Here is a 16,134-nt window from a genome sequence, read left to right as displayed (position 1 = left end):
GGACGTTTGGTTAAACCTATAGGACGTTTGGTTAAACCTATAGGACGTTTGGTTAAACCTATAGGACGTTTGGTTAAACCTATAGGACGTTTGGTAAACGGATAGATTTTACATGTCCACTGAGTTTGTCTACTACAGATTTTGAGAACTAAATAATGACAATGGATGTCTGTAAAGTAGAAACGTAAGTATGGTATATGTATTACTATTATGATTTTACTTCACAGTAAGTAAAACAAATCTGATATTGACGAAATCAGAGGTGTACTTATATGTTGCAAATCAAAGTTTATTGGTCGCGTACACAGATTAGATGTTACAGCAGGTGCAGCGAAATGCTTGTGTTTTTAGCTCCTACATTGCGGTAATGCAATACCAATACGCAAATAATCCAGAAAGTCCTTAACAAATGATTGACTAAATTAGCATTGGGTAGTACGGTACTGTAAAATAGTCCATTTACTTAGCAGACACTTCTATCCAAAGTGACAACGGTCTACTTTTTGGTATGTGATCCCAGTGGGAATCACACCACACCTCTGTGGTGTTGCTAGTACCATGCTCTTATGAACTCAGACATGTACAGAACCACGACAATACATATGTGCAATACAATACTGTAAAATACAATACACGATTACAATACAGGTGGAAGATATATGATGATGACCCTCTAGGCCATGGATGACTCATCCAATGACGTCAATCCAGACCTATATCAGGCTAGGTGCATGAACAATTAGGATATTTACTGTGATTTCAATGAGAAGCTATGGCCAAATGCTCCATACAGGTTTGATGCAAACTAGCGCCTTAAACATTTCTTTCATTTGATTACCTTATGAAAGATGTCTTCAATGATCACACATGGAATAGAAGTTATTGACATTTTATGTTCAGTTCATTTTAATGGGTAGTGGAAGTGTATTGCCTAATGTGAAAACAGTGTAATGTACTGTAACTTACATTACTGGAGCATAATACATTCAAAGAGCAAATTAAAATGTATCATAAAGTTTTTGTGCTTTTGGATTAATTGGTTAAAATATCTAAATTAAGGAGATGTCATTAGGTTGTGTTTTGGTGATTTAAACCAATGTTCATTTCACAGTAAACTTTTATATTTTGGATTAATGGTTGTATGGTGAACGATGTCTAAGAACCAAATAAATTCATATTGAAAGGATTTGAACGTAAGACTGGCTGCATTACCATAAAAATAAAAACATGTGGGATACATACATTTTTAACAGTGAACATTTGCACATGTTTTCTATCAATGATTTCTATATTGATTGATATCAATTTGTAAAGGTTTGTGTTTGGGCTTTTATTCAATAAAAATATTGGATAGATTTACAAAACGTGTTGCGTGTAGATTTGAATGACCTCTAGGCGGGGGACACACCACATGGTCCATCATATGTGTATATTATCCTTGGAAACAGTTTTTTTGTTTCACTTTAGATCATTTTATACAATTATTTTATTTCACCTTTATTTAACCAGGTAGGCCAGTTGAGAACAAGTTCTCATTTGCAACTGTGACCTGGCCAAGATAAAGCAAAATAGTGTGACACAAACAACACAGAGTTACACATGGAATAAACAAACATACAGTCAATAATACAATAGAAAAAGTTTATATACAGTGTGTGCAAATGAGGTAGGATAAGGGAAGTAAGGCAATAAATAGGCCATACTGGCGAAATAATGACAATATAGCAATTAAACACCGGAGTGATAGAAGTAAATTAAATAAATAAAAATAAATAACAGTATGGGGATGAGATAGTTGGATGGGCTATGTACAGGTGCAGTGATCTGTGAGCTGCTCTGACAGCTGGAAGCTTAAAGTTAGTGAGGAGATATGAGTCTCCAGCTTCAGTGATTTTTGCAGTTCGTTCCAGTCATTGGCAGCAGAGAACTGGAAGGAAAGGCGGCCAAAGGAGGAATTGGCTATGGGGGTGACCAGTGAAATATACCTGCTGGAGTGCGTGCTATTGGTGGGTGCTGCTATGGTGACCAGTGAGCTGAGATAAACCGGGGCTTTACCTAGCAAAGACTCATGACATAGATACTCTTATAGAAAGTAAATGGTATTGGTTCAATGTCTATTTTATGCAAAAACTGGTGAAATCTATTTTTATGAAAGCTGAAAATATTACAATCACCATTGGACAAGAATAATGTCCCGGAAGCTTCCTCCTTCACGCGCAATCTAGTTCCGGTTCACGTGACTTCCCTATGCAAATGTTGTACAACCATAGAGATAGATAGATGACTCCTCTTTATATATATATATATATATATATATATATATATATTTCACTTCGGCGTCTGTGACAGCGCCATTAAGGCTTCAACCCATAGGAAGCCCCACCCAAATAACTTCTTTAAAATATTGGAAACATGGCGGAAGCCCTCAATGGCGCTGCGCCATGCTAAAGTTCATGCTAAAATCACCTTTTGTCCACTAGAGGTCTCTATCATTTTCTATGTCGACAACGCCAACTTGTTTTGATACTGCATCTAGCTAACGTTAGCTGGTGAATTCAGAAAACATTATGCCCGGGGCTGACAAGGAAGCAGATTTGACAGAGCGAATTGAGGCTTTTCTGGCCGATTTGAAACGGGGAGGTTGTGGGACAGGACCGATCCGAGGGTCGGGAGAAACCGCCAGAGAAACCACAGCTCTGCTTCGGAAAGTAACAGCCCAGGCACGATGGAGCAGCGCAGGTAACGTTAGCTAAAATGTATAGTTAATAGCAGAATTTTAGCTTATTCGATAGCTCAGCTTTCGGGTAGTTAGCTAGTTAGTTTGCCTCTTAACTATAACGTTAGTATATGCCACGGTTTTTATATCAAATCGATTTCACGTCTACTGTAGTTTTTTATGAACACCTGTTACTGTTGCTATCTGTGGCTAGCTGTTGGCTAGCTGTGGCTAGCTGTTGAAATGTGAACCGCTACAATAGGCTGATGTCATCTCGTCTGTAATTGTTGAAACGGGTCCAATGGCTGTGACTAAGCGATGTCTGAACATAATTCACTACTAGGAATGATGTATGATAAACATATCCTCATGTATTTGATGATAGGCGACCTGATGGAAATCATTCGCAAGGAGGGGAGGAGAATGACAGCAGCCCAGCCGTCTGAGACCACCGTGGGCAACATGGTACTGCGTGTCCTCAAAATCATCAGGGAGGAGTATGCCAGGTGAGTTTATCATCAGGGAGGAGGGGTATGCCAGGTGAGTTTATCATCAGGGAGGAGGGGTATGCCAGGTGAGTTTATCATCAGGGAGGAGGGGTATGCCAGGTGAGTTTATCATCAGGGAGGAGGGGTATGCCAGGTGAGTTTATCATCAGGGAGGAGGGGTATGCCAGGTGGGTTTATCATCAGGGAGGAGGGGTATGCCAGGTGAGTTTATCATCAGGGAGGAGGGGTATGCCAGGTGAGTTTATCATCAGGGAGGAGGGGTATGCCAGGTGAGTTTATCATCAGGGAGGAGGGGTATGCCAGGTGAGTTTATCATCAGGGAGGAGGGGTATGCCAGGTGAGTTTATGAATATGCTGACATGCAGCTACAAGCAACAACCACAAATTATTCAAGTTGTTTGAACGTCTGCTGCTTGTTGCTAACCTTGCTTGTGTTCTGTGGAACTCAACAAGAATAGTTGCCATGGCAAGGTGCCAAATGATGCAACAGTTGGAAATGTGAAGAGTTAAAAAAAAAATCCAGTTGTTTTCTCTCTCCTGTCATGTGTGTTTTGTATCCCCCAGGTCTCGTGGTAGCAGCGAGGAGACAGACCAGCAGGAATCCCTTCACAAGTTGCTGACGTCAGGGGGGCTAAGTGAGGAGAACTTCAGACAACAGTTTAATAATCTCAAAGCTAACGTCATAGAGGCCATCAATGAACTCCTCACAGAGCTAGGTAAGACATGTTCACTTAGAACAGTGTTTGCCAACTCTGGTCCTCCAGTACCCCCAAAGTATTTAATTTTTATGTACCATCGGACAAGCACATCCTATTCAACTTGTTAACTATTCATCAAGCCCTCATTGAGTTGAATCGAGTATGTTTGTCTGGGTTGTTGAGGGTACTGGAGGACTCGGAATTGGGAAACACTGTCTTAGAGAGCACACATACTCCAACATCACTCTCTCTTTCTCCATCTCCTTCATAGACCTATTAAGGTTGGTTGTGGCTGAAATTCAAATGATTCAAACGAAAGCCTCGTTTAGTTTAAACCAATCTTCTCTGTTGTTTTTACACTATACCTCCCCATGGGTATAACCATGGTCAAGCAGCACTGAGCTAACGGTCTTCCTCTCTCCCAGAGGGCACCACAGACAACATCGCCATGCAGGCCCTGGAGCACATCCACTCCAACGAGGTCATCATGACTGTCGGCCGCTCACGCACTGTCGAGGCCTTCCTCAAAGACGCAGCGAGGAAACGCAAGTTCCACGTCATCGTGGCTGAGTGTGCCCCCTTCTGCCAGGTATTCACCGTTCCTCCATTTCATCCCTCATTCGCTCCCATCAACCCTCCCTCCATCCAACTATACTTTCACCCCTCCATCTTTCCTCTATCCCACGACTGTATATTCATAGAATGAACACACATGGGAGCTAGGGATCATGTGACAAATGTAAAATGTTCTTAAAGTTTAAACTGCCAATTTTTTTTTTGTATGGTTTAAATGTTCAGCACTACAAACGCTGTGCTTCGAGGGACCCCCTCTTCAAGCTAAAGAGTCATTCTGACTGCAAAATTCAATGTATTAATACATTTCATATGTACTATTGCAAAAGTAATAATTTGGTTGTGTTTATGAAGATGTTAGGTAACATTGGAATACATTTTTAATTTTATTTCAAATAATACAGTATCAATTTCATTAGTTTATGTTTATGTAGGCTACATGGAAAAACAAAACAATTCAAGTGTTCACTCAATTTTATTTAGTCGAGTGCCTTTGTTACAACTAGGAAACAGAAAGCATGCTGTATGAGTTGGAAAATGGCAATAGCTTATTTTTATAACGATAAAATAAAATACCCCGACCACAAAGGAAATCATTAGTAGCCTAAACTTCATTATAAGCGCCAAGTGTGCTTGATAAATAGTTAGTCAGCACAAAATAAATAATGGCATTATATTGAATATAGATCTTAGTGTCGATGTGACTGACGGCAGTCAATTATTGTCTATACTTGGTCCAGACGTCGGACACCATGGTGAATTTGTCTGTTTCCAGACGTCGGACACCATGGTGAATTTGTCTGTTTCCAGACGTCGGACACCATGGTGAATTTGTCCGTTTCCAGACGTCGGACACCATGGTGAATTTGTCCGTTTCCAGACGTCGGACACCATGGTGAATTTGTCCGTTTCCAGACGTCGGACACCATGGTGAATTTGTCCGTTTCCAGACGTCGGACACCATGGTGAATTTGTCCGTTTCCAGACGTCGGACATCGTTTGTCATCAAAACGGAGGTAACGTACGGTCTCTCTGGAGCGATCCTGTAACGTACGGTCTCTCTGGCGCGATCCCGTAACGTACGGCGTCTCTCTGGAGCGATCCCGTAACGTACGGTCTCTCTGGAGCGATCCCGTAACGTACGACGTCTCTCTGGAGCGATCCCGTAACGTACGGCGTCTCTCTGGAGCGATCCCGTAACGTACGGCGTCTCTCTGGAGCGATCCCTTAACGTACGCCGTCTCTCTGGAGCGATCCCGTAACGTACGGTCTCTCTGGAGCGATCCCGTAACGTACGACGTCTCTCTGGAGCGATCCCGTAACGTACGGCGTCTCTCTGGAGCGATCCCGTAACGTACGGCGTCTCTCTGGAGCGATCCCTTAACGTACGCCGTCTCTCTGGAGCGATCCCGTAACGTACGCCGTCTCTCTGGAGCGATCCCGTAACGTACGCCGTCTCTCTGGAGCGATCCCGTAACGTACGGCGTCTCTCTGGAGCGATCCCTTAACGTACGCCGTCTCTCTGGAGCGATCCCTTAACGTACGCCGTCTCTCTGGAGCGATCCCGTAACGTACGACGTCTCTCTGGAGCGATCCCGTAACGTACGGCGTCTCTCTGGAGCGATCCCTTAACGTACGGCGTCTCTCTGGAGCGATCCCTTAACGTACGCCGTCTCTCTGGAGCGATCCCGTAACGTACGCCGTCTCTCTGGAGCGATCCCGTAACGCTCGCCGTCTCTCTGGAGCGATCCCGTAACGTACGCCGTCTCTCTGGAGCGATCCCGTAACGTACGCCCGTCTCTCTGGAGCGATCCCGTAACGTACGCCGCCTCTCTGGAGCGATCCCTTAACGTACGCCGTCTCTCTGGAGCGATCCCGTAACGCACCGCGTCTCTCTGGAGCGATCCCGTAACGCACGGGCGTCTCTCTGGAGCGATCCCGTAACGTACGGGCGTCTCTCTGGAGCGATCCCGTAACGTACGGGCGTCTCTCTGGAGCGATCCCGTAACGTACGGCGTCTCTCTGGAGCGATCCCTTAACGTACGGGCGTCTCTCTGGAGCGATCCCGTAACGTACGCCGTCTCTCTGGAGCGATCCCGTAACGTACGGCGTCTCTCTGGAGCGATCCCGTAACGCACGCCGTCTCTCTGGAGCGATCCCGTAACGTACGGCGTCTCTCTGGAGCGATCCCGTAACGCACGGGCGTCTCTCTGGAGCGATCCCGTAACGTACGCCGTCTCTCTGGAGCGATCCCGTAACGTACGCCGTCTCTCTGGAGCGATCCCGTAACGCACGCCGTCTCTCTGGAGCGATCCCGTAACGTCGCCGTCTCTCTGGAGCGATCCCGTAACGTACGCGCGTCTCTCTGGAGCGATCCCGTAACATACGCCGTCTCTCTGGAGCGATCCCGTAACGTACGCCGTCTCTCTGGAGCGATCCCGTAACGTACGCCGTCTCTCTGGAGCGATCCCGTAACGTACGGCGTCTCTCTGGAGCGATCCCGTAACGTACGCCGTCTCTCTGGAGCGATCCCGTAACGTACGGCGTCTCTCTGGAGCGATCCCGTAACGTACGCCGTCACTCTGGAGCGATCCCGTAACGTACGCCGTCTCTCTGGAGCGATCCCGTAACGTACGCCGTCTCTCTGGAGCGATCCCGTAACGTACGCCGTCTCTCTGGAGCGATCCCGTAACGTACGCCGTCTCTCTGGAGCGATCCCGTAACGTACGCCGTCTCTCTGGAGCGATCCCGTAACGTACGCCGTCTCTCTGGAGCGATCCCGTAACGTACGCCGTCTCTCTGGAGCGATCCCGTAACGTACGCCGTCTCTCTGGAGCGATCCCGTAACGTACGCCGTCTCTCTGGAGCGATCCCGTAACGTACGCCGTCTCTCTGGAGCGATCCCGTAACGTATCCCATACAGTGCATGTCTGACCAGAAGCTGTCCATATACATGCTCCACGGGCATACAAATCAAATATAGCCGCTTGCCGTGCGGTAGCAGAGAGAACAGTCTATGGCTAGGTTGGCTGGAGTCTTTGACCTTTGGGCCTTCCTCTTGACAATGCCTGGTATAGAGATCCTGGATGGCAGGAAGCTTGGGCCCGGGGATGTACTGGGCTGTACAGGATTTAAATGACTGCTTCCAGCTCATCAATAGACAGATCCCAGTCAGTGTCTCCTTGCTCTCTGTGCGTCTCAGCCACAGTCCCTGATGTACTGTAGCATGTCACATAAACAAACGAAGCTGGTGAGTGCATTGCTGATGTTTTTTTGTGCTTGAGATGTAAGGCCTGCTCTCTCAGTGAGGACATTTTCTGCTGATAATTGGACCATAGCATTGTCACCGGCTTTCATTTGGTGGCGGCGCGGGCACCTGCTCAGTGTATACCGTTCTGGCTTTTTTGCACATAGGCCTCGTAGGTGTAGGTTCAGAACCAGAATAATCATCAGAGATGTAGGTGTAGGTTCAGAACCAGAATAATCATCAGAGATGTAGGTTCAGAACCAGAATAATCATCAGAGATGTAGGTTCAGACTGAGGCTCAGAACCAGAATAATCATCAGAGGTGTCATGATTGATTTCTTCCATCTGAGGCATTTTCGTTCAGATCTTGTAGCAACACTAACGCAGCATGTGCATCCGTTCGTCTCGGTCTTCTTGCCGTGGTAAATTACACACACTCTCACTGTGTACTCCCTAGTAGGCCAGAGTAGACTGGTAAGACTGCTGTGATTCGGTGGACTGATAGAGGGTACATGCCATTTTGAGGTAATTATAGGGGTGATTGTCAACTGGGCACGGCACCTTCAACTGTCGGGAGGAGGAGGGGAGCAGGCCCTGCTGTCGGGAGGAGGAGGGGAGCGCTGTCGGGAGGAGGAGGGGAGCAGGCCCTGCTGTCGGGAGGAGGAGGGGAGGGCTGTCGGGAGGAGGAGGGGGAGCAGGCCCTGCTGTCGGGAGGAGGAGGGGGGCTGTCGGGAGGAGGAGGGGGGAGCAGGCCCTGCTGTCGGGAGGAGGAGGGGGGGAGCAGGCCCTGCTGTCGGGAGGAGGAGGGGGGGAGCAGGCCCTGCTGTCGGGAGGAGGAGGGGGGAGCAGGCCCTGCTGTCGGGAGGAGGAGGAGGGGGGGAGCAGGCCCTGCTGTCGGGAGGAGGAGGAGGGGAGGAGCAGGCCCTGCTGTCGGCAGGAGGAGGAGGGGAGGAGCAGGCCCTGCTGTCGGCAGGAGGAGGAGGGGAGGAGCAGGCCCTGCTGTCGGCAGGAGGAGGAGGGGAGGAGCAGGCCCTGCTGTCGGCAGGAGGAGGAGGGGGGGAGCAGGCCCTGCTGTCGGCAGGAGGAGGAGGGGCAACTGGGGAAAACCATTAAAAAAATGACATGTCCTCCTAAAACGGGTTCTGACTCCAGTTCTGTTTGTGATATTAAGATTCTAACGACAGTGTGTTATATAGACTGGTTTAGACAGACAGTGTGTTATATAGACTGGTTTAGACAGGCAGTGTATTATATAGACTGGTTTAGACAGACAGTGTATTATATAGACTGGTTTAGACAGACAGTGTATTATATAGACTGGTTTAGACAGGCAGTGTATTATATAGACTGATTTAGACAGGCAGTGTGTTATATAGACTGGTTTAGTGTGTTTTATAGACTGGTTAAGACAGACAGTGTATTATATAGACTGATTCAGACAGTGTTATATAGACTGGTTTAGACAGACAGGCAGTGTGTTTATAGACTGATTCAGACAGTGTGTTATATAGATTAGTTTAGGACAAGTCAAGGACAGAGGGAGGCATGACTTTAAAAATGGCGGAGTCATAAAAACAAAATACAATTCATAACCAGTCAAAATGGCTGCTTTCACAGTTCTAGTGTTAATTAAAAGATAAGGGGGGGAAAAAATCATAAAATGATGTGAATTCACATTCCAGATCTGGTCCTGCTAATGAGTGCTAGGGGGCAGTGCAGTTCAATCTACCACAACTACCACAGTCTTGGCTACCTCCCAGACGGTGCTCCCCACCTCCCAGACGGTGCTCCCCACCTCCCAGACGGTGCTCACCACCTATCAGACGGTGCTCACCACCTATCAGACGGTGCTCACCACCTATCAGACGGTGCTCACCACCTATCAGACGGTGCTCACCACCTACCAGACGGTGCTCACCACCTACCAGACGGTGCTCACCACCTACCAGACGGTGCTCACCGAGCTGCTGTCCCCCACCCACTCAAACGACGATGGTTAATGCCGTTTTAAGTTCTCTGTGTCCCTCTCCTCCACGTTTTCATTTACATGAGACTTCATGTCCCATTTGTCATCAACGTGATGGCTCGCTGCAGTGATGTATGACAGTCTGTTCATAAACATCCAACAATCTGTTGCTAACGCAAACGTTTGGCGTTTCACAGCTTGCACTTTGTACTTGCAGAACAATCGTTGTACAGTTCTTCCATCCGGGCCTTGACATGGCATCTTGTAGTCTGGTTCTAGATACAGTGCCTTCGGGAAAATATTCAGACCCCTTGACTTTTTGTTACATTAAAGCCTTGCTCTCTATAGAATGATATATTTTTGTATTTTTAATGCATTATTTTCCCTTTATTCCACCTGCCCTTCAACCACACAATATTTCATATTTTGTGATTTTTACATTTTTGTAATTTAGGTTAGTGATATTTTCTTAACATTAACGATCCCAATTTTCGTTAAAACGTTTAAATGTCACACCCTTTAACGGGAGCCATACGTTTAATATATTTCATGAATTGAACTGTCTCGTGAAATGTTTGTACATGTGTTATTGAAATAATGAACATTTGACATTTAGGCAACACACTGTAGTAACGACCCTTCTGTCTGCCTCCTTCCCAAGGGTCATGAAATGGCTACTAATCTCTCCAAAGCAGGCATCGAGACCACTGTAATAGCCGACGCTGCCATATTTGCAGTGATGTCCCGAGTGAACAAGGTGAATTTGACACTTTTACTGTTATGTGATTTTTCTTTCACACAGACAGAACATAAAATAGAAGTCGTAATATCGAAGCATTTTAATTTAATGCTTATTTCCGGTCTTATTTCATTTAAAAGAGTCTTTCGTTCACTAGAGGAAGCTTGTCTATTGTCAATGCAACTAAACTAGTTTGATTCTGTTCCTGCTTTTGGTTGCCCTCTCACCAGGTCATCATCGGAACACAGACTGTTCTGGCCAATGGCGGGCTCAGGGCGATCAATGGAACTCACACTGTGGCTCTAGCAGCCAGGCACCACTCTACTCCGCTCATCGTCTGCGCTCCCATGTTCAAACTCTCGCCTCAGGTATTCACAACAACAGTCACCAGGAACAGAATAATGACTTTCTGAATAGAAGTGTGGTATCAGTGAGCCCTGCTTCACTAATAGGTGATAGGTGAGGCCAAACATCCTCGGACTATCACGTTGTCTTCTGTTATATTCATCATTGTGTGACTTGACTGGTTGGATTTTTTTGTGTTCTCAGTTTCCTAATGAAGAAGACACATTCCATAAGTTTGTGTCCCCACACGAGGTGCTTCCCTTCACGGAAGGTAAACTTGCATTCTTTGCCCATCCTTTTTCTCACCTACAGGGCATTTTGGAAACTTTTCAGACCCCTTGACTTTTTCCACATTTTGTTACGTTACAGCCTTATTATAAAATTGATTTAAGTATCTCCCCCCTTCAAAAACATGTTTTAAAAAAAATTGCAAATGTACAAAAAAACCCCCCGGAAATATCATATTTACATAAGTATTCAGACCTTTTACTCAGTACTTTGTTGAAGCACCTTTGGCAGCAATTACAGCCTTGAGTCTTCTTGGGTACGAAGCTACAACCTTCAATGCTGCAGAAATGTTTTGGTACCCTTCCCCAGATCTGTGCCTCGACACAATCCTGTCTCGGAGCTCTACGGACAATTCCTTCAACCACATTGCTTGGTTTTTGCTCTGACATGCACTGTCAAAAAAAATAATATTATATGTATGAAATGTATGCATTCACTACTGTAAGTCGCTCTGGATAAGAGCGTCTGCTAAACGACTAAAATGTAAATGTAAAAATGTCAGCTGTGGGACCTTGTATAGACAGGTGTGCGCCTTTCCAAATCATGTCCAATCAATTGAATCAAGTTGTAGAAACATCTCAAGGATGATCAATGGAAACAAGATGCACCTAAACTAAATTTCGAGTCTCATGGCAAAGGGCCTGAATACTTATGTAAGGTATTTCCGGTTTATAATTTAATCCATTTTAGAATAAGGATGTAACTTAACAAAGTGCAAAAAGGGAATGGGTCTGGATACTTTTTCGAATGCACTGTAAATACAGTAATCAGTTTTTGTAAAAGCTCACGATCAGTAACTGATTACTTCTGATATTTACCTGAGAGGTCTCTGCTTGTCTCTGTAGGAGAGATTCTGATCTCTATCTGAGAGGTCTCTGCTTGTCTCTGTAGGAGAGATTCTGATCTCTATCTGAGAGGTCTCTGCTTGTCTCTGTAGGAGAGATTCTGATCTCTATCTGAGAGGTCTCTGCTTGTCTCTGTAGGAGAGATTCTGATCTCTATTTGAGAGGTCTCTGCTTGTCTGTAGAAGAGATTCTGATCTCTATCTGAGAAGTCTGTAGGAGAGATTCTGGCCAAGGTGTTGTACAGTTTAATGTCCCTGGATAAGATGCACTTTAATGTCTCTGAGGGGAAAATGATCTTATAGCGTTATACAGCATTTCTACAAAATGAAAAGCTGTACATGCAAACGTAACTTTACTCTGTTTGTTTCTATAGGAGAGATTCTGTCCAAGGTGAACGTGCACTGCCCCGTGTTCGACTACGTTCCTCCTGAACTCATCACTCTGTTCATCTCTAACATCGGCGGCAACGCTCCCTCTTACATCTACCGGCTGATGAGTGAGCTCTACCACCCTGAGGACCACGACCTGTAATGAAATGCAGACAATACTCATAATAATAATAAAAAGGTTTATGGCACGTAGTGTGTTTTGGTTTGTCAATGATTTGTGAAACCATTACGGACTCATAGTTATGTTTTTATACAGTCTTGATTTGCTGCAATTTAAGAATTTGTTTCAGGCTGCGTTTCCGACACGCTGATCCTCAACACGGGGGCCCCTCAGGGGTACGTGCTCAGTCCCCTCCTGTACTTCCTGTTCACTCATGCTCATGCATGGCGAGGCATGACTCCAACACCATCATTAAGTTTGGTCTGATAGGTCTGCTAGGTCTGATCACCGACAACGATGAGACAGCCTATAGGGACGAGGTCAGAGACCTGGCCGTGTGGTGCCAGGACAACAACCTCTCCCTCAACGTGATCAAGACAAAAGGAGATTATTATGGACTACAGGATAAGGATGACCGAGCATGCCCCCATTACCATCGACGGGGCTGTAGTAGAGCAGGTTGAGGGCTTCAAGTTCCTTGGTGTCCACATCACCAACAAACTAACATGGCCCAAGCACACCAAGACAGTTGTGAAGAGGGCACGACAAAACCTATTCCCCCTCAGGAGATTGAAAAGATTTGGCATGGGTCCTCAGATCCTCAAAAGGTTCTACAGCTGCACCATCGAGAGCATCCTGACGGGTTGCATTACTGCCTGGTATGGCAACTGCTCGGCCTCCGACCACAAGGTACTACAGAGGGTAGTGCGTACAGCCCAGTACATCACCGGGGCCAAGCTTCCTGCCATCCAGGACCTCTATACCAGGCGGTGTCAGAGGAAGGCCCTAAAAATTGTCAAAGACTCCAGCCACACTAGTCATAGACTGTTCTCTCTGCTCCGATACCGGAGCACCAAGTCTAGGTCCAAGAGGCTTCTAAACAGCTACACCCAAGCCAAAAGACTCCTGAACAGCTAATCAAATGGCTACCCAGACTATTTGCATTGAGCCCCCCCCACGCTGTTATTATCTATGTATAGTCACTTTAATAACTCTACCTACATGTACATAATTACCTCAATTACCTCGACACCGGTGCCCCCACACATTGACATTGACTCTGTACCGGTACCCCCTGTATATAGCCTCCACATTGACTCTGTACCGGTACCCCCTGTATATAGTGTCACTATTGTTATTTAAATCAAATCAAATGTATTTATATAGCCCTTCTTACATCAGCTGATATCTCAAAGTGCAGTACAGAAACCCAGCCTAAAACCCCAAACAGCAAGCAATGCAGGTGTAGAAGCACAGTGGCTAGGAAAAACCTCCATAGAAAGGCCAGAACCTAGGAAGAAACCTAGAGAGGAACCAGGCTATGAGGGGTGGCCAGTCCTCTTCTGGCTGTGCCGGGTGGAGATTATAACAGAACATGGCCAAGATGTTCAAATGTTCATAGATGACCAGCGGGGTCAAATAATAATAATCACAGTAGTTGTGGAGGGTGCAACAGGTCAGCACCTCAGGAGTAAATGTCTGTTGGCTTTTCATAGCCAACAGACATTTACTGCTGCTCTTTTAATTATTTGTTATTCTTATCTCTTACTTTTTAGGTATTTTCTTAAAACTGCATTGTTGGTTAAGGGCTTGTCAGTAAGCATTTCACTGTAAGGTCTACTACAACTGTTGTATTCGGAGCATGTGACAAAATACAATTTGATTTGACATGCATGAAAATGGCGGACCCTCAGATACTTACCACAAATGCCTCAAATGTTAAGTTTTACCGTGTAAAAAAATAGTGCTCTCCATTATTATTTTTTTGTATCATCATTAACACAGTATACGCGATCACCCCAATTCCATCTCCAAAACAGCGGCAATTTGAAACAACTAAAAAAGTTAAGATTGTGTTGATTTATTGCCACGTTGAACCATGAGGTTAAAACAATGACGTCACATCTGAATTACTTCCATCTTCATGCAGCTTCGCCATTGAAATGATAGACAACTTCATTTTTACATTACTATTCATTTACAATGATATGACTTTTACCACAACAGCGTCCATTACTGGAGCTCTCGGGGAAGTGTTCAGGAAAATCCAGTTATTTACACCGGAGTCCCAACAGGAGGCAGTGGAGGGACTTCCGTCTCCCGAACGGTTTTACCACAACATCGTGGCTAAATCAGAGAAACGGGCGAAAATTAAGCAAAGAAATGAACATTATCTTTAGAAATTAAATGAATAATGGAATACCCAATATCTTCCTGATGATATTCAACACTAAATGAAGTTTTAGCATATTTATGTTACAAATGCAAAACGTAAAAAGACTGTGTCCCGCTGTATTGCTCAGGCTGCACTACAGCGTCTATTCACAGGCGCGATCCCACTACTGAGCGGCACGGGGGCTTTGGCCTGCTCCGTTTCCGACCTGGGCCGGTGCACCCCTCCTTAGACGACCTGGTGGTCCCGGGCTCCCCCAGGAGCACCATATCGATACCGAACTTAGTGCGGACACCCGATCGGCATAGTCCACTGGAGCTCAGAACTCCTGAGCTCAAACGATCCGCCAGCCTAAGCCTCCCAGCAACTTGGATTACAGGCGCACGCCACTGCACCCGGCGAGAGACGAGGGGATTTTTAAAGCATTTCAAGTTAAATTCGTGACGTCACGCGGCGTCAACAGTGACCTCTTGTGGAATCGCAGCGGTGTTGAAATCCCGCTTGTCTTTGGCTCCGTTTTAAACATGTTATGTCTATGTCAAGCACTGCCCAGTTGTTATGGGTGACTCTTTGGTAAGGTATGTAAAAGAATAATACAAAAATAAACTAACGCTCGCAATTTGTCTTTTTCCTAATAGTGTTGATAATTACTTTATTGGTGAACATTTACTTAATATGACTGTGATACTGTTTCTATGTGGTTGTCCTAGCTTACCTTAAAGAGTAACTTTATTTGGCAATAGTCTTGGTAAATGGAGTGTGGCAATATATTTAGCATGATGCTTCCTTGACTAGAATAGTGATGTTACACAAACTTCAAAAGGCAGTAAGGCACAGTTCCGCATATGACCAAATTCAACGTTTTGAATTTAGCTCGGGGCCCTGGGTCTGAACCCCGCCCTGTGCAACTGGGTCCTGGACTTCCTGACGGGCCGCCCCCAGGTAGTGGAGGTAGGAAACAACACCTCCACTACACTGATCCTCAACACAGCGTGCTCAGCCCCCTCCTGTACTCCCTGTTCGTTCACCCATGACTGCGTGGCCACACATGTACCAACAACGACGAGACAGCCTACAGGGAGGAGGTGAGTGCTCTGGCGGAGTGGTGCCAGGAAAATAACCTCTCCCTCCACATCAACAAAACAAAAATGCTGATCGTGGACTAGAGATGATGAGAGAGATCAGAATCACTTCTACAGGAGCCAGTAAAGGGAGCCTCCAGCCACATCGACAGGGCCGCAGTGGAGTACAGATGCACCATTGAAAGCATCCTGTTGGGATGTATCACCGCCTGGTACGGCAACTGCACCGCCTGCAACCGCAAGGGCTTTCCAGAGGGTGGTGCGGTCAGCCCAACGCAGGACACCTACAGCACCAAGGAGATCATCAAGGAGCCACAGCCTATTCACCACGTTATGAGGTCAGTACAGGTGCATCAAAGCTGGGACCGAGAGACTGAAAAACAACTTCTATCTCAAGGCCATCA

General features: G+C 46.0%; 1 protein-coding gene across 1 annotated transcript; it reads left to right on the top strand.

Moving 5' to 3' along the window:
- The first annotated feature begins 2,498 nt into the window (after positions 1-2,498).
- ei2bb (Translation initiation factor eIF-2B subunit beta) lies at positions 2,499-12,502 on the top strand. The gene is given in 8 exon segments (NM_001140635.1): positions 2,499-2,739; positions 3,102-3,222; positions 3,790-3,941; positions 4,349-4,512; positions 10,371-10,466; positions 10,679-10,816; positions 10,998-11,064; positions 12,300-12,502. Coding segments are annotated over 8 exon segments (1,068 nt in total). The 5' UTR covers positions 2,499-2,567; the 3' UTR covers positions 12,458-12,502.
- The last annotated feature ends 3,632 nt before the right edge of the window (positions 12,503-16,134 follow it).

Source organism: Salmo salar, chromosome ssa15, assembly GCF_905237065.1.
Source record: "Salmo salar chromosome ssa15, Ssal_v3.1, whole genome shotgun sequence".
Taxonomy (NCBI): domain Eukaryota; kingdom Metazoa; phylum Chordata; class Actinopteri; order Salmoniformes; family Salmonidae; genus Salmo; species Salmo salar.
Note: the sequence above shows the minus strand (reverse complement) of the source record. Positions and strands in the feature narration are given on the sequence as shown.